Source organism: Glycine soja, chromosome 17, assembly GCF_004193775.1.
Source record: "Glycine soja cultivar W05 chromosome 17, ASM419377v2, whole genome shotgun sequence".
Lineage (NCBI taxonomy): Eukaryota > Viridiplantae > Streptophyta > Magnoliopsida > Fabales > Fabaceae > Glycine > Glycine soja.
The window spans coordinates 41,329,097-41,348,396 of NC_041018.1; the positions used below are offsets into that span (position 1 = coordinate 41,329,097).

Genomic DNA, 19,300 nt, shown 5'->3' on the forward strand with positions numbered 1-19,300 from the left:
CAGTTTCTGGATATCACGTGTATGAGTTCTGCAAGGTATTATGTGTCTGCTTTGGTAATTCTCTGAGTTTTGCATCAGGTATATTTGGCTTGTGCACTAGTGGTGCTATTTTAAATAAAATTTCATTGATAAAAAATAATCAACACTTGTTACAGCCCATTTAGCCCTCATTGTATAGTTGTGAATTTGTGCATGTTTGTATATGGAGTCTAATACCCTTCATTTATGTTGCAGATATGGAATTGTTCACGTGATGAAGGTAACTGTATCTGTCAGATTTTCACATCACATTTTTGTGAATGGTTTTTCTATTCATTAACTTATGGAATTTGTTGGATATAAATTATTTCCTTCTCTTTTGATTTTCACCAAACCCTTATATCTTGTTCTGCGGCTGATATCCGTGTTCATGAGTTTTTTAAGACAGCATATTTCAAGTCAGGGATCCACCCTCTTCCAGGTGCTCAGATGACTCTTCAGAAGTTATCAAGATTTTGTAGCCTATCAGTTGTAACGTATGCCTTTGGTATTGACCTTTCTTCATATTGTAAAAGAATCTTGTCAGCATTGACTAACTGGAGGTATTATTGTATAATCAGATCACGACAAAATGCAATTAAGGACCACATAATTGAGTGGCTAGAGAAGAATTACCCAGGACTGTTTCATGATATTCACTTTGGTAACCACTTTGCTCTTGATGGTGTGTCAAGACCAAAGTCAGAAATTTGTAGGTAAGTCACTCGATACTCTTTAGATTCCTGGTGATAGATTCCTGGTGTACTGCCATTGACAGGTCTTTAAATGCCAAGGTTCTTATTGATGATAACCCACGGTATGCCATAGAGTGTGCTGATGTTGGAATTAGAGTCTTACTTTTTGATTATGAAAACTCATATCCTTGGTGCAAGAACGAGTCTGTTGATCAGCATCCACTGGTGACCAGAGTTAAGAACTGGGAAGAAGTGGAACGACAATTAATGTCACTGATAGCTTCTTAGTCGTTAAAACTTGTAACAAGGATTTGTGGAAAACCATCCTTTCTACATGAAGTTCTGCACTACATGTGTTTGAAATATCTAATATATATTCTTGAAGACTTGAGCTCACTTAAAGTGGCGATAAGGAGACCACTCAGAAATGGCTTGAGGCCAAAGAACTATAAATGACAGGACTATATTCTTTTTCCCATTTTGAGCAACATTAAGGAAGATTGGAATAGGAAGTTGTTCATTATGGTCGAAATTATGGTGATTTTACCATATGTAGGAGTGAAATCTGAATCATATTGGTTATGCCATCCTACATTCAATCTTAACCGTCAAATTGACAATAAGTAAACGTTGTCTAAAACATTGAATTAATACACTCATTTGTTGCTATTTATAATATATAAATTAATGGTGCTTGTTTTTTTTATAAGAATTCATGTCTATTGTAATTACTATTTTTAACTAAAATATTCCAAATTAATTGTATGGACAAACAATTAGAAAAAAGAGAAAAATATTAATGATAATGGTAGTTTTGAAAAAAAATATATAAGATTTAGGACATATTTTGTTATCAATTAAATTAATTATTTTTCTTATTTTGGAAAAAAAATATTAATGATAATGATTGAAATTAAATTTAAAGATATATTTGACTTGCTAGTTATAAAAAATATAGAAATTAAAATTTAAAATATGATAAGATTGTTAGTTTAAAATAATGATTGAAATTAAATTTAAAAATATATTTGATTTGCTAGTTATAAAAAATATTGAAACCAAAATTTAAAATATAAAATATGATAAGATTGTTAGTTTAAGATAATGATTAAAATCAAATTTAAAAATATATTAAATTTGACAGTTATAAAAAATATTGAAACCAAAATTTAAGATTTAAAATTTATTTATTAATCTGTATCTTTTAATTTTTTTAAAATTGTTTTTTTAGAATTTTTTTATTCATTTAATTTGTTTACGAAATTTGATAATCAAACAAATTTGATATTTAATTGAATGATGTATTTAGATATTTATTATAATGATTAAAAATTAAATAAATATGATATTTAATTGAATGATGTATTTAGATGTTTTTTTATAACAATTGATAATTAAATAAATTTGATATTTTTTACATATGTAAATACTTATTAAAGCTATGATTTTTATTTATAATTTATATATGTAATTAAATTAATTATTAGATAAAAAATAATCATCACAAAATTTATTATGTAAATTTGCATGTACATTAAATATAAATTAGAAATTTTAGTATTATATATAGCGATACTATTTGTTTATAACATAAAGTGTCCATGAACTCAATTGATTTGAATGCTTTATTAATAATGCGGGAGGCACAAACGATCATATACTCATACAGATTGACAATTACTCATACTTTTCTTTCTTCTTGTTGTTGTTCTCTCAATAATCATGTCTTTTTTATCCCAAAGTCATGTCTATGGGTAAATTCATATTATTTTGCACATCAATTCTGAAATCTCAATTTAAGATCAATTTATCTCCAAAAGAAAGTAAAGATTCATGATAGAGAAAATAATTATCAACTTCAACCAAATTTAATTAAACATATTTGAAAGCATTTTGGAAAATAAAATAAGAAAATTTAATTTTATGTAAGCTTATATATTTTTCATTGTTATGTTTTTAATGTTATTGTGCATAATTATTTATTATTATGTAAAATGTATTTTTATGGTTACATACTTATTTTCCATATTATGTAATTATCATTATTTTTATTAAATATTATCATGTAATGAAATTTTTCTCTTATTTTAAATACGCCATACATTCATTGCTCAAGGACAGCCGAAGAAAATGTTCCAAGCATACTCCAAGCATACCATGTCTAGTTAAGGATCAAATCAGCTTATCTTCAAGCTCAAAAGGATGGATGAACACCTCTTGAACGGCATTGGCATCACGAGAATTAAAGATATGATGCACTGTGTCATGGCGCCAAACTTTTGAAACCGGGTAAAACAATTCACTCACTTTAAGGTCCTCCCAACCCTCTAAAGGTTGACTTAGAACATAGGGGTTCTCAAGGGGTTTATCAACCAAGGATCATTCCAAACAATGATAGAATTACCATTCCCCCCAAAAGTCATCTTGAACCATATTTAACCACTACCAATGAAACATAGATGTTGAACATTAGAACCAAAACTAGCTAGTAGAAAATCTAGTTTGGGATAATATTTAGCTTTTTGAAAACTTTTGATACTATAGCATCCTGGTCAAATAAAATTTTTCAACATTATTTTCCTTCCATAAATTGAAGCCATAAACATGTCTAAAAAACATGCAATATAAAGGGATTGGTTGGGTAACAAATTTGATAATGACATCCTCAACAATTTGGAAAGATTCTTGTTGGACCATTGAGTAATTCTCTTCCACATTTTGTCACAAAGATGATTAAAAAAACACCTTTTTCCTACCTATCATAGAATACATTCCAAATATTTTCCAATTCCCAAGCATTCAAAAACACCAAGGAAACTTGAAATGTTGTCTAGGGCCAAGGATTATTCTTGGTAAGATTTCTGATTTTGTGAAGTTCATTGCAAAATTTTGGATTAGTATCATCACACAATCATCACTCATGCACATAGCTCAATAGGAGTTTAACATCTTCTAATATCGTCCCCCAAAGAAGAGGTTTCTCTAAATGCACTGAGAGAGTTTCCAAAACTGCCATCGATATAATAAAGTCAGGAAACTGGAGCTCATACTCCCCACCCTTGTTATACATTAGATAGTTAAACATGGCACGTTCATAGAAAACAAGATTTAAGATTTGCTCTTTATTTTCGTTATTTTTTACTTGACATTTAGGCCCTCTTATCAATAAATAAAAGCTATTTCACTTTGTTTCATTAAATTTTAAAAATTTGATTTTAATTTTTTAAAATTTAAAATTAATAAAATACCAACATTTCTTTAAAAAAAATCAAAATGATAGAATTTAAAAAGATAAACAAATTTCAAAAACATAAAAGAATACGACAAAACTTTCAAAATTTAATATACTAATATAAAACATAATGAACAAAAGAGTAATATTAACCTTTTTATTCATAAAAATCAAAAATAGATATTAGAAAAAATACAATAACATTTTTTTATTTACATAAATCTCCTAGTTATTTAATATTTACAATTTCTAATAATTAAAATTTTTTGTTTACATAATTTTCTTACTTCAGGATTTGTTTAGAAGAGAGATAATGCTTTTAAGGATAGGAACGAAATTAATGGTTTATTCATTGTTCATATTTGAACAATGCTTCTAAGTGTTCAAATAATTTGAAATTATCAGTTGGTCTCACAAGTCAGCATGGGATCCTTCACTAGTTAATTACATTGACCATCTTCACAAACTGAGGTTAAACCCACTGGATATTGATAATGATTACCATTCGAAAATAACACCTTAAATTAATCCAATCATTCCCAATACATTTGAGTTGACAGTCCTGCTGAATATTGTGATACCAGTTGAAAATTTAAATTAGCTTACTTTGTAATTAAAAGTGAAGACAATACCAAATTTCGTTTCACGATTATCAAACAGATAATTTGCTAAGCATTATTTGTTGTCAAAAAAACAAGAGACCAACAACAAACATTGCAAACACAGACACAAAAAAGAATAAATCCAATGTATTGAACCAAACATTGCGTGTCAGATTACAATTTTCAGCACCTGTTGTATCAGCCAGGGATAACTGTAAAAAAAATATTTATCATCATTCACGGCACTGTTCAGTTCAAACAGATGAACATTTAGGAGACACACCAGAATACCCAAAAGAATCGATTAAAAAAAGAGGGGAAAAAACAATATTGTAAATCAGTTTCGTAGCCTCAGACCGTCCTAGTTCAAAATTTTCCACACAAAAATGCAAAATTTTGCATTTCAGCCAAATCCAATATTTGCATCATTGGCTACAGTATTAATAAATAAATAATGACTAAGCAAATTGTAAGCTTGTAACAAACAACGAATAATATAATTGCAAAAAGAGATAAAATGGAGAACCTCGCAGAAGCAATAAAAATACAAATGAATTAGAAAAAAAAGGGAGCTAACGAGAAATTGAGAATGTGAGTAAGCGGCATCAGATCTTCCTATTCAATGAAATGATATTCATTGCACTCAAATTAAAGATTGAGTTCTCAACAATTTCGAAAGATTCATCATTTGGCATCTTATGCTGAAAGCATATAGACAAAAAACAAAATGATTTAGCGAAAACCCTAAAAATGATTAGAAGGATAAGATGGGGGAAGGCGAGGGAGACACAAGTGTAAACTAGGGCTTCACAAGATCAGTGGGAAGAAGCTTCACTTTATAGTGCTCGATGATATGGAAACGAAATCGGATGGCTGCGATTATTTGGGCTTGTTTAATTGGACCAGTGGCCCAATCTACGTTTTTCTAAAAGAATTCGGGCTAAAGAGGCCACTTACACAAAACACTAACTAAAATATGGGAATTGCAATAAGCAATTCAGCAAGTGCGGGAAGCAATTGTCACAATCCTTTGACAAATTTTAGTTGGATAAGTGTTGATCCAGAAAAAATAAAGAAAGAAAAAATGTTGTGAGGGTTTAGGCTAAAGTTTTCGGTGTACCAAAGTTTTTTTGTTTTTATTTATTTTTTTACTGCAAGTTTATTTGTTTTATACTTTTATCACGACTACTAACATGTTTAATTATTTAATTTTTTTTATAATTATAATATTGATATGAAATATTTATCAGTTATACTGAGAATTAATTTCTACTGAAAAATTTAAATAATTATCTTTACAAAATTTTTTCTCCCAATCACATTTTATTTATTCACAAAGTTTGAACCAAATACTTTATTTGAAGAAACAAATCCATCCTTGGCGATTTAGTTTGAGCGTGTATGTTGAGTTGAAGTTGTTTATTTGTTGTGTACTGTTGTCATTTTTTTTTTTCTTTAGCATCTTCCATTTTTTTTTTGGAAGTGTTGTTGGATATTTTTAATGAATAATCCTTTGACAGAAAATTTAAAAAAGCGACAATTATTTGCTCTCAACGTTTTGAAGTGCTGCACAAGCTAACCAAGCAAAATGTAACCCAATTTATGATAACACGAGGAGATATAAAATTAATTTAATGATAAAAAATAAATAAATAAAAGAATAGGTAGTAAGTTTGAATTATTTTAATAAGAAAAACTAATAAATTTATAATTAATATTTGTTGATGAAAAAAAGATGATAGCCTATTTTACATATAGTGAGTAATAGCTTGAAGAGGAAAAATAAAAATAAAATAATAGCAAGTTGAAATAACAGTTTGATAATGTACATATTGTTGTCTGCTAGTATGAACTTAACAATGTACCCGTTAGCAATATTTTCAAAAAAAAAATAAAACAAAAAGAATTGATGATACTTTCGACACTTTGTAAGTTATCAAACCCAAGCAAACTAAATGCATAATAATCTCCTCAGTGACATGTCAAATGAAACAATTAATTGCAGTAAGGTGGGAATATAAGCAAACTAGATAAATACTTTGATTAAGAGAGGAGGGTTCCATCAATGACCACTTTCAAAATAGAAAATGAAAAAAAGATGGACGTGCTTTCTAAATAGAGGAAAATAATTCATAAGTATGGCTCTAATCTTAAGCTTTATTCTATGTCACGGAAAACATCTCAACAACTTTTGACATGATGTATCTTAGACATACTACCTAATACAACTTTATTTTTATTTCACCATGTTTTGGACCATTCAAAATAGCCAACTCAACCAACTCTTGAAGTCTGAACTACAATCTTATGATCAATTTCATGCAAGTGCCTCACTAATCAATCAATAATTGCATCAACCTTTATTTATTCTGTAAACAATTTAAGCGAAATTATAATTAATTACACTTCTTCTCTCTTTTTTTTTTCTGAAGGTAATTACACTTTCTTCTCTTTCTATATGTTTGAACTATACAATTGTCACGTTTAGTTTTGAAAATTATATGTTTGAATTATACTAAGAAATAAAATGTGTTCCATTTTAGTCAATTCCAATATAAACACACACTTTAATGATGGTGAAAAAACTATAAATTAGCATCTTGTGTATACTCATTCTTTGCAGATTCTTGTTCCTGAATATTTTGTTACTGCTAACACATCGTTGACATTAAAATGAGATAACATACGACACTTATTAGTCTTGCACACGAGACAAACATAGGGAGTATTTTGTATAAAGATTTTTTTTATTTTATATGAGAATCATGAATTTATATGAATGACTAAATTTTTTCGTTAATCACAAATATTTTCACATAAATTTTTTGGAAATCAAAAAGTAACATAATATTTTTACCATGATATTTAATTATTTATCACATTAAATGATTTAATAAAAACAATATTTTTAGCATAATAAAACTTATTTTTTAATTAAGAAAAGTTAGACTCCTATCTCTCATGGCAATATTTTTGTGAGAAACATTGCCAAACATATTTCTGGAAATATTATTTCCTAGGAATATTATTTCTTACAAAACAAATCAAACATAAAAAAAACAAACATTTCCAACTTAGTACTAAAAATAATTGATATTTTACCATGTTTATTTTCTATGTTAATTGATTTTTTTTTAAAAAAATACTTGATATTTTTACTCATTGCATAGTTCGAGTAAAAATAATTGACATTTTACTGTCTTGTAATATATCATACCTAGTCAACAATATGCCTTCGGTTCAATATACATGTTTACATGACCGCTAGTTTTGACCATAAAATGCAGTTTTAGTTGTTTTCAATAGAATTGATTTTTTTGGTAATATTTTTTTATTTCTAAATTTAATTTTACAGTGAATGAAATTGATTGTTGGATAAGTATTTTTTTTTGTTGTTGTTGGGATAACTAATTATGAGTGCGAGATTCGAATTTTTTATGTTAAAATTTATTTTACCAAAATTTGAAACAAACTAATTCGTTTTTTTGTTGCTGATAAAAAAAAACTAATTCGTTTTTTATTTTTCGGTTTTAAAAGGAGGGCCTAGCCCAAAGAAATCTGGATTAACTCTAGTTTTACGAATTTGGGACTGACATTACTATCCAGCAGGGGAACAGAGGAGAATCCAATAACCCATGGCGAATAATATTGGTTTCACAAAATTAATTTAGTTAAAAATCTGCGTTAAATAAAGTAATAACTTTTAAATTTAAAATTTTCGAAACGAAAAATAAAGTTTAAATACAAATCACCTTATTTTAAAATAATTTCCATAAAAAAAGAATACAAACGTTCCCTCAAATTACTCATGTGACGTGTGGAAACGCGTTTGTTGAGTCTCCATCAAACCAAGATGTAAAGTTGTTAAAGTGTGTTGACTAATGGAGGAGTTTCCTAATACGTGTAGATTTTCAAATCAATTAGATAACAAATAAATAATAAATAATAAATAATAAACTATAGTCTATACAACATCATCTAGTAATAAATATTAAAAATAAAAGGAATAGAACGTAATCCAAAAATAAAGAAAAAAATAAATATTTATTTTAGTCTTGTAAAAAGTGAAAGTGTGATAAATTCATCCTTATGATAAAAAATTTAAATATAATTTTCAAATATATAAAAAATACAATAAATTAATCTTATTTTTAGATTTATGAAATTATTTTATAAATAAATTGTAATATTTAAAGATTAATTTTATATTAAATTATATTTTTATAATTAATTTAATATTAAATTATAAAATTAAGAAATCAATTTATGATTAAATTATTCATATAACTAATTTATTAATTTTTTACGTATTAAAAATTAAATTTGAATTTTCAATTGTGAATGATGAATTTATATCCTCTCACATATTCACTGATCAAAATCAGTATATTTTTTAAAGGAAAAAGAAAAATATCCGCGTCCGAACAAAGTTGACACGCGCAAGCCATTTATTTCACGACCAAAAGACGAAAAACAATTACAATTTACTTCAAACACGCACAACACAACCACATCATCGTCTTCATCGCTCTCCGACACTTGAACCTCTCATGTTGTTCCTCTAGAAACCTCTTCCGCTCCACCGTGGAATTTTCCTGCTTCTGTAGCACAAAACACACACACACACAAACTCTGCTTTAATATTATTCACGCCTGTCCTTGTCGTGGTGCTGGTTACAAGATAGGGTTTGCACTTTTTAATCAGAAACTAGCCATGACCAGGTACAGAAAACTACTGTGTTAGTTAAAAAACATTCATCGATTATTAGCAACTTTTTCAGTAGTAGTGTAGCCTTGTAGGTGAACTGTGTGTTAGGATTTTGAAGTTTGATTAATAGCCGTGTGTAGAAACTAGAAAGGTTAGTGATTGTTGTAGAATCAATGGTAGGTGTTGATCAGAGTAATATGAATATGAATCGAAATAGTGGTGTATTTGGTTCATCATCTGGGGGTGCTCTTAGACCCCCAAATCGATTGAATAATCAAATGGGTGTTGCTGAGAACCAGAACCAGAAACCCTATGGTATGCCACCCTCACACCCTAATACCAATATTTCACCTTCATCACCTTATCCTCAATTTTTGGGCTCCCAATCCCAATCCAATTCTGTTTCCCAGCGTTTGGGTTCTCCCAATTTGAGTCCTGCGTCGTCCCATTCCAGGTCTTTGTCTCAGCCCTCTTTTTTCTCTCTGGATTCCTTGCCCCCATTGAGTCCTTCCCCTTACAAAGAACCTTCCTTTTCCGACTCAATTTCGACCGACGTGTCTGCTGAGGAAAGCTTGCCTACCTCTCATGCCCCTTTGCCTAATCGGGGTCATGCGCTTCAGCTTGGCCATTCTCTTCCTCCTCGTAAAGGACATAGGCGCTCTAGCAGTGATTCCCCTTTAGGAATCGCTGATTTTATTCAGTCTGCCCCTCAGTTTGTTCCCTCTAAGACTTGGAGCAATCGTGAAAATTCGGCATCTAGGGGAGGGAACTCTGGTTTTGAGAAGCCGATTCAGTTAGTGTTAAAGGAACCGATTAAGGATATGGACCGTGTTGATGGTTTTGGTGGAGAACCTATGGTTGGGAGGAAAGAGGATGATGCACTGGATGATTTGTTTAGTGCATATATGAATTTGGACAATATTGATGGTCTCAATTTTTCTGGTATGGAAGATAAGGATTTGGATAGCAGAACTAGTGGTTCCAAGACAGTTGAGAGCAGTGATAACGAAGTTGAGAGTCATGCAAATGGCAAAGTGACTGGTTCTCAAGGGGCTAGTTCCCGCTGTTCTGAAGAGAGGAGGGAAGGAGTGAAGAGGAGTTCTAATGGAGACGTTGCACCTGGTTCCCGACACCGGAGAAGTTTCTCATTGGACAGCTCCATAGGAAATTTCCATATTGGAGATGAATCGCCTAAGCTTCCTCCTTCACAAAACCGATTTGGTCAACACTCTCCTAGCAGTTCAATAGATGGTAAGACATCTGAAACAAGCATGGAGTTTGGAAATGGTGAATTCAGCTCAGAGGAGCTAAAGAAAATAAAGGAGAACGATAAACTTGCTGAAATTGCCATGGCCGATCCTAAGCGTGCTAAAAGGTAATAATAGTCTTCTCTTTGACCGTCTTTATGTCCCTTTATTTTTTTGAGGGTTAAAAACTAATGCTGTGAAATATTTTTCTAGGATTTTGGCTAATCGTCTATCAGCTGCTCGCTCAAAAGAGAGGAAGATGCGGTACATTTCTGAATTAGAGCTCAAAGTACAAACACTTCAGACAGAGACAACCACATTGTCTACTCAGTTTACCAAATTACAGGTGTGTACGGTCTGAGTTGAGCCAATATTCCCTTTTCTTCAGTTTTTCAATTATATTTTATTGTGTTGAATAATGTTTGCTTCTAGCATTCATTTATTCTTTTCTTTCCTTTCTTTTGTTGTGCTTGTCTACAGATGGATAATTCAGAGCTGAAAAGTGAGAATAATGAGTACAAATTGAGGATTCAAGCCTTGGAACAGCAGTCCCAACTAAAAGATGGTATGCATATGCATTTCTCTTCTACTTTATCTATTAGCTCAAATCTGCTCTAGCTTGTTCCACCCAGTAAAGGGTGAACTTTTCCAACTTTATACAGAAATAACTTATATTTATCATCTGGTTCAATGATCTCTGATTTTCATTTAGTAAATGGATTTTATGTGTGATAACACGGTTCAATATTGTGTTGGTTCTCAACATGTAAATGGCTGATGTTAATTCACTAAAAGTTGAGTGATTTTCTATCCAATTATGTTCAAAATCTCTGCACAACTGCGCCTTTGAAATCTACCTGTCTGGTCTAGGAATTTGATTCAATCTTGCAGAATGCAAAGTACATTTGCACTAGTAGTCTAGTACCATGTTTTTCTAAAGTTCTTGTTTTGCATTTCATGGCCTCTTTAGAACTGCATATGAGAAAATGTTAGTGTAATTTTGCCAACACAGATGGTGTCACTTAAACTCTCTTGATGCCAAAATAGAAAGAAAAAGAGAGAGAGAACACGATACTAGGAAGGGAATTCTGATAGTCAAGGTTCAAATGTTCTTTTTATTGTACATACTAAAATAATAGAACTCTTTATATATGATGTTTCGATTCTTAATGGAAAATAGTTGAAAACTACACTAATTTCGTTATTACCACAAAACTTCTGTTGTCTTCATGCCTAATGCCTTTATCAGCAGTGACTTCTTTACTAGATGTTTCTTTGTAATGCAATTATACACTGTAAACTTGTATCTCCAAGACCAAGGCATTGGCAATATGTTTTTAGCAGCTTGAACTTGTAACTCAATATGTATCTCCATTTCATCAGCCTCTCCCTTCTAAAATGCACTGTACTGCCTTGTTTTTGTGCTGGAGATGAATACTTTAGCTGTGCTATCCATCATTTGTGTGCTTGTTTTGGCAGCTCTGAATGAGACCTTGGATGCTGAAGTGCGGCGTTTAAGACGCACAGTTGCAGAACTTGGTGGAGAGTCTCTTCTCTCAAGTCGCATGGCTCAACAGCTTGCTATTAGCCAACAAGTGTTCCAGTTACAGCACCAGCAGCACCCTAACCAGCTTAGACATGTTCAACTGGACAATAGCCATTCCCAGGAGCAGACACAGACTCAGTCACAGTGCCACAATGGCAAAGCTACTGCCTACTGATTAGCACTCTGATACCATGTATGCTCAATGTTTGTGATATGAATCTGAATAGGATATTGCATGACCAAACAAGCTCAAGTAAAAAAAAAAAAGACTCGATTCTAAGAGAGGACCCGTTAACAAAAAGAAAAGTTCAAAAGATACAAGAGGCAAAAGGAGTCTGTGAATGCAATTCCTATCTAATAAGGTTGTAGTTCGACTTGTGCAAGCCCAAGGATATGATTATATGAAGACTCAAAATAGTGTATAATTGTTAACTTTATTGCCTAAGATTTGTAGTTATTATTTGTAAATCTAATGATGATTTGAGATAGATTTCATTAGAATTTATGATTGATTTTATTAAGATTTGTTTTAATTGATTTTTTAAAATTTGTTTCGTCTATTAAAATGAAGATTCTATCATTTGTTTGGATATGTTTCTTATTATTATGATTTGTTTTCTATTTTTCTTCTTCTATCATTTAAACTCACAATTGTTTAAATGAATTAAGAGCTTTCATCTGGCTCATGTAATTTAAGTTAGATTTTGAATGAAATATCAAATATGAGTTTCTCCAAATTGTTAAGAGTTTTTTTTTTCTGCAACAAATAGTTTTATGATTTTATAAGGCAATTTGTGTTGTGACTATCAAAATCTTATGAATTATTATTCACTTATTTATATTTTAAGTGTGATGTCAATATTTTTTTATTTAAAAAATAATCCTATTTTCTAAACTTGAATTTCTCAAGTTGATTCATGTTTGTTTTAGCATCAGCTTGCCTGCATAAGTATGTTCATTTCTTATTTAGTTTATAGTTTTTTCTTCCTCAGGCTTTCACCCATCTATATTCGGAAGAGTTTTCATTCTACTTGATTTTGTCATCTTTATATCCTGTTTGGTAGAAAGTAGATAGAAAGGATGCGAAGAAATATGTGAAAAATAAAGTAAAATTTAAAAGTATTTGATTAAAAAGAAATACAAGAGATAGAGATATAAGTGTAAATATGTGAGAAATAATAAATAAGTCTTACCATGATTTAAATTACTCTCTTAATGGACAATAATTTAGCATAATTACATAGCATAAGTACTGATTATTGTACATTTGAACATCATCTAAAATGTGTCCACCCAACAAACATGATTATGTAAATATAATTAATTTTTGTTTTATAAGTGATTAATTACTATTAGATATTTCAATAACCTTATAACTTTATCAACCCATTGTAAGATAATTTATCATCTTAGATATGTTATATGTTAACGGGTTGAATTAATTTAAAATGATTGTTTTAAGAGTCAATAAATCTATCATATATTATGTATTGTGATTGGATGATGTGTAAAATATTTTATATTGTCAATCAATAAATTTTTTTAGAAAAATGTAATAAATAATTATATAAAAATAAAAAAATATAAAGCAATATACATTATAAGATAGATAGATATATTGATAGAGATATGTACTTTATGTTGTATATTTAAGATAATTTTAGTTCATTACTATTGATCCAAGTATATAACTAATTGTTTTTTTCGATGACGCGAGATCATGTAAACTTTCGGCTGTAATATGTATTTGAATTTACACTAAGATTATTTGAAATTATGTTGAAATATCAACTAATATGATTTTACATACTTAATGAGTGTCGCTTAATTGACGGATTCAGCTGTTGTCCATTTCCTAAAGGAATAGACATCTTCATTTCTTTTCATCCTCATGTGACACCTAGTCTTACAACACTTCAAAGGCTGAGATTCAATTTCCTACTAATTTTGTAAAGAAAAAAATTGAACACCTTTCCTTTCCCTTCAACAGCTAGGCTCCTCTTTTTTGTTTTTGAGGATACGCCTTTCTCATTGCTGCCACAAGCCTATCTATTTTCTAAAGACCCTTAATTCCTATATCTACTATACTCTCCTTTTCCACAAAAGTTTACTCCTCATTAAGAATTTCCCTCTTTGCCAGGAGAGCTTCCCATTAGAGATTTATAAACTTCGCATTGAAGATTTATTACCTGACTTAACCAAGTATTGGAATAAATATACATTTGCTAATTTACAATACATTTTCTCAATATCAGTCCTCCAAAGCTATATTTGTGCTTGTCACGAGGATACCTTTTTTGACCAATTCAACTTTGGTGGAATGATGGTATTTTTTTTATATTTAGTTTACACTAAGAATATTTTTTAATAGATAGGCAAAGACTAATTTTTTTTAAGTGCATAAGTTATCGAAATGAGTTTTTATCTTTTTTAATGCAATTTTCATATACATGATTAGAAATTTGTGTTATTTATCAATTGTGTTGAACCCTTGTGGACACTTTGTAGGTAATTTTTATTTCTAACAAATGGTTTGAATTTTATTTACTATTTTCAATTTTTGTTTACTTAATTATTTTTTCAACGACTGCTAGTGCTAACTAGTTACCAAAGCATTTGGTACGAAAAGCCGACGAAGAAACCAGACTAATCGCAAAGGGATGACCATTTATGGGTACTTACAACTAAGAAGATTATTTCTTTTTTCTATTTAAAGTGTGTTTTTTTAAATCTTGGTACAAGAATAAGAAATATAATTAAAATTTTCATTTTTATTAAAATATTTCTATTTTTTAATCTCATTATTAATTTTTTTGTGATGTATTATTATTATTATTATCATTCACTCTTTTCAGTTTTACAATAAATGTGTCAAATAATTTAAAATTCAGTGAAAACAATGATATAATTGATGAGATAATAGTTAGCATCGTCTTATTTTTCTAAAAATAAATTGACACTTGAAAAAAATAAAAATAGTATTACACTTTTCAATAAAGTGGTCGGCTAAGAATTCATAAAATTCGTTTTTGTACTAAAGAATATTTTTCTTTATAAGCCTATAATTATTTTAAATTGAAACGAGTATTGAAGACATGCATTACTTGTTATAATATGATGCACATAACTTTTTACGTTGGATGCGAATAATGGTTCGTTCATCTATTTATGAACAAGATGTATAAATTGATCTGCGCACACTAACAAATATCAAAATATATAATTCATCTTTTTTTTTAATCGGATGGAGATCGTTTTGTAATTGGAAAAATATGTTTTTTATTACCTATAGTTTTTGTCTAATATGGTTGAAGACTTTCAAAATATATAATTCACACACACACACACAATGGAGACGCAAATAATAGAACCAGTAATTAATGGTCAATAAACATAGTGCATAGTGCATAGAGCATAGTTGCATACACAAGTCATTATCAACTTTCTTGTGTGTTATAGTGAATGTACCAACGTGTGCTACGTTGTCGGTTTCTTTGCCACTAGGTAAAGATCACTTTTCTTGTGCATCGTTATTCCTGGTTTCATTTGCGTGTCCAACATTTCTTCCTTGTCGAACCCTTTAGCCACTTCCCAATCAAACGTGTGAATGAGATTAGCAAGAGAAAGCTCAACATTCATAATTCCCATGTGCTTCGCAGGACACATTCTCCTTCCAGAACCAAACGGGATCACCTTAAACTCATCATTCCCCTTTAACTCCATCGAACTCTCAAGGAACCTTTCGGGGAAAAATTTCTCAGGCTCTTCCCAATTCTCAGGGTCCCTTGCTATGGCCCATGCATTAACATGCACTATAGTTTTGGCTTGAATTTCGTACCCTTCTATGTTGCATGTTTCCATTGTTACCCTTGGCAAAAGTAGTGGTGAAGGTGGGAATAATCTTAATGTCTCCTTCACCACTGCTTTGAGATAAGGAAGGCTTTCGACATCATCTTCGTTTATGAAATCTTTGTCACCGAATAGATTTCTCACTTCTCCTTGAACCTTGCTCATCACATTGGGATTCTTCAACAGTGCATTCATTGCCCAAACTATTGTCGCGGAACTCGGGTCTGTTCCTGCTATAAAGATGTTCTGCACGCGCGTATACGTATACGCACACGTATCGTATATGCACAAATATAATTAAATAACCTGGCCCTACTTATTGAATTAATTGTATCCAAGTTTTATATGTGAATATGACTTCTTATTTAACTCAATTCCAAAAATTAATTCAACAAATAAAATACATTAATTAATATAAAATCTGATTCATCGTTCTTATCCTATGGAATGAGAACATAAAATTTGTACGTGTAAGACTAAAAATACAGGTAAGGTAAATCAATAGACCTATTATCAACAACTACTAACTATTCAAATAGGTTATATAACTTCTTATAGCATGTTTGTTAACATGATGAGTTACACGTATTCATCATAAGTCTAAGCAACAAATAGTTACTTTTGTATGTTGATTTTATCATGATTTAATTTCTACCGCTAATCTAAATATATTATTAGATATATATATTAGGTTAATTTGGGTTTAACTTAATTAATTAACCCAAAAACTAACAAATAAGATGAGAGCTACCCTTCATCATTTGTATATATGACAATACTCCAACATTATACAGTTATACATAAAAACAATTTATGTAAAAAGAAACAGAGAAGAATGCTTGAATGAGTAATTTACCATGAGCACGGCTTTTATGTGGTCGAGAGTGAGATCAAAGGTGAAGGAACGATCATCAAGTAGCTGGAGAAGAATATCAATAATATCTTTGACTTCTTTGTTGTCATTATCTTTTTTACCACTCTTTGCCGAATCCATGTGATCATAGATGAATCGTTCGTAGCACGCGTCCAACTCCTTGAACGTTTTATCAAGCCGCGATAGAATTCCCGTCACTCTATCAACCCACTTTCCTATAGGCGGAAAATAATCCGAAAAGAAAAACTCCGAAAGCAACGCTTGAGCCTCGTTGAGCAGAACCTGCAACCTGCTCCTCCGGTTTCCCAGTACCTCATCAACAACTACTTCCTCGTACTCACAACCGTAACTTTTCCCCAACGCGATTCTGCATATCAAAGAGTTCGTGAAAGACATCAAAGTTTCGGTCAAGTTCACGACAGTACCCGAAGCTTCGTGTTCCGACAGTTTCCGAACCATTTTTGCAACCTCGTTCTCTCGAATTGGTCGAAAGGACCGAACGCGTTGCGCGCTGAAGAGGTGAACGATGCAGAGTTTCTTCATTTCTCTCCAGTACGGGCCGTACGGTGCGAAGCCCATGTCCAACCCGTCGTAAGAGAGCTTTCTCGGGCCCACGAAGAGAGGCCTGGAAGCGAAGTTGAGGTCGTGGGTTTTCAAGATTTGTTCGGCGATTCTGGCCGATGAAACCACGACGGTTTGCACGGCGCCGAGGCGAAACGACATGAGAGGACCGTGGAGTTTGGCGAGTTGCCATAGGCAGAGATGTGGGGATGAGTTGTGGAGTTGGTGAAGGTTGCCGATGAGAGGAAGAGGTGGAGGACCTGGTGGTCCTCTTGGAGTGTTGTTTCTTTTGTGTGTGTGGGTAATGAAGAGAACAATGGAGATGACTATAGACAATAGAGAAAGAAGAACAAGGATACCCATTATACAATTAACAATACCACTTCACCATGGTTTTAAATACCGAACCCGATGAGACACTCCTCACATGAGTCATTGATTAGATATCACTGTCTTTTATTTTTATTATTATTATAAGATTTAAATTTAAAATTATGTTGGTTATTTTTTATAGGTTAAATTATAATTGTTTTTTTTAATTTTTAAAATATTAGAATTCTGAAAATATATTTGATTTGATTTCTTATTTTTAAGAGAAAATGTATTTTTAGATTTGCTTAAGCATTTTTTCATTTTACTTAAAATGGGGATCCTGCTTTCAACTGAAAATAAGATTTTATTAATTTTTGTTTGGGAAAATATTTTTATCAAAAATATTTTTAAAAATCCAACCAAACGCATTTTTATCACTATTTTATATTTTTAATAAAAATAAAAAATAACCAAACCAAACACGGCCCGAGAGATCAAAATTACAATTTAAACTTTTTTATAAGACTCAATCTATAGTATTCTTTGTTTTTGTTATTTTTAGACTAAAACATCTCTAATTAAAAGAGAGAGAAAATGTATTAACAATCAATTAGAAGGGATAAAATGATGTTAATGATAAGGATAATTTTTAAAAAGTTATAAATTTAAGACAAATCTATTTTCATCGATTAACTTAACTATTTTTTGGTGAAGTAGGTAATTAGATCCTTTAAATAGGAACAAAGGGGTTAAAAAGTTTCAAAATTTTATAACCTTCCTGTTAGGGGGTCGTTCAAATGAAATCCTAAGTTGAATATTCAATTATTTTCTTTCGATTAAGAATGACAATGCAACAAGAGAGATCTGTTTTTGTTAATGTCAAAAACATGGGATCGATTGAAGGATTAATAAAGGGTATAGATTCGATTCAATATATATAAGAAAAGGGATGTCTAGTATTGTTGAATAAGATGATTCGAAAGTAAAATAAATGGAATGAACAAAGTAACAGTTACAAAATATGAAGGAGTGAGTTGGCGTGTTAATATATCTATTTCGAAGACCAATTATTTGTATTTTGCTGTAAATAGGCTGATGTACTATTTGTATTCGGTTACACAAATATTTGCATACGTTCTGTATACCAAACTCTTTGTCATGCTCATGGCTTTGCCGTTCGATAGAAACATGTATATTATTGTCTATTTCTGAGTATATTCTTCCAATACCATCTTCTCCTTTCAATAACACCGTCTTTTATCTATATCTCACTCTCGTGCCTATGACTCATTCTTTATTGTTTTCGAATATTTATGTTTCGTGTTATATTATCGTGAATGCATTAATGAATTCATAAATGTGGTCAATGCAAGTGTTCTTTTATGCTTGTTCACAAAAAGTATTTATGTTTAAACAAATCAATTATTATAACTTAAATACTTGTTTTATATATACTTATTATAAAAATTGTTCTTATAATAAGTTTATGAGAAATACATTGTTTGCTAGTTTGAATACAAAGAATCCTAAAAGTGTTTTGATTTACTATTAATTAATCCTCAATTTAAACTCTTATTTGTTAATTTAATATTTTTTGAACCTAATACCAAAATTTTCAATCAACAATTCCTAAAAAAATCCTTTAAAAAATTACAT

General features: G+C 30.5%; 3 protein-coding genes and 3 non-coding genes across 6 annotated transcripts; 2 read left to right on the forward strand and 4 right to left on the reverse strand.

Moving 5' to 3' along the window:
• Positions 1–342: 342 nt before the first annotated feature.
• On the forward strand, positions 343–1,306 carry LOC114393955. The gene is made up of 3 exons (XM_028355474.1): positions 343–515; positions 600–734; positions 797–1,306. Exons 1-3 carry the CDS (start codon positions 469–471, stop codon positions 999–1,001), a joined length of 387 nt encoding a protein of 128 aa, XP_028211275.1. The 5' UTR covers positions 343–468; the 3' UTR covers positions 1,002–1,306.
• A 3,403-nt stretch (positions 1,307–4,709) lies between these two features.
• LOC114394302 lies at positions 4,710–4,792 on the reverse strand. Its single transcript, XR_003662707.1, has one exon. It is a non-coding gene; the product is annotated as a small nucleolar RNA R38 (small nucleolar RNA).
• A 103-nt stretch (positions 4,793–4,895) lies between these two features.
• Positions 4,896–4,980, reverse strand: LOC114394311. Its single transcript, XR_003662716.1, has one exon. It is a non-coding gene; the product is annotated as a small nucleolar RNA snoR20a (small nucleolar RNA).
• A 169-nt stretch (positions 4,981–5,149) lies between these two features.
• Positions 5,150–5,229, reverse strand: LOC114394309. The gene has a single exon (XR_003662714.1). It is a non-coding gene; the product is annotated as a small nucleolar RNA snoR64a (small nucleolar RNA).
• A 3,781-nt stretch (positions 5,230–9,010) lies between these two features.
• LOC114392579 (transcription factor RF2a-like) lies at positions 9,011–12,638 on the forward strand. The gene is made up of 4 exons (XM_028353765.1): positions 9,011–10,630; positions 10,716–10,848; positions 10,983–11,067; positions 11,982–12,638. The coding sequence occupies exons 1-4, from the start codon at positions 9,429–9,431 to the stop codon at positions 12,221–12,223; spliced, it is 1,662 nt and encodes a 553-aa protein (XP_028209566.1). The 5' UTR covers positions 9,011–9,428; the 3' UTR covers positions 12,224–12,638.
• Positions 12,639–15,398: 2,760 nt separating this feature from the next.
• Positions 15,399–17,715, reverse strand: LOC114393502 (cytochrome P450 71A1-like). The gene is made up of 2 exons (XM_028354859.1): positions 16,754–17,715; positions 15,399–16,143 (listed from the first exon to the last, which is right to left on the reverse strand). Exons 1-2 carry the CDS (start codon positions 17,693–17,695, stop codon positions 15,526–15,528), a joined length of 1,560 nt encoding a protein of 519 aa, XP_028210660.1. The 5' UTR covers positions 17,696–17,715; the 3' UTR covers positions 15,399–15,525.
• Positions 17,716–19,300: the final 1,585 nt, after the last annotated feature.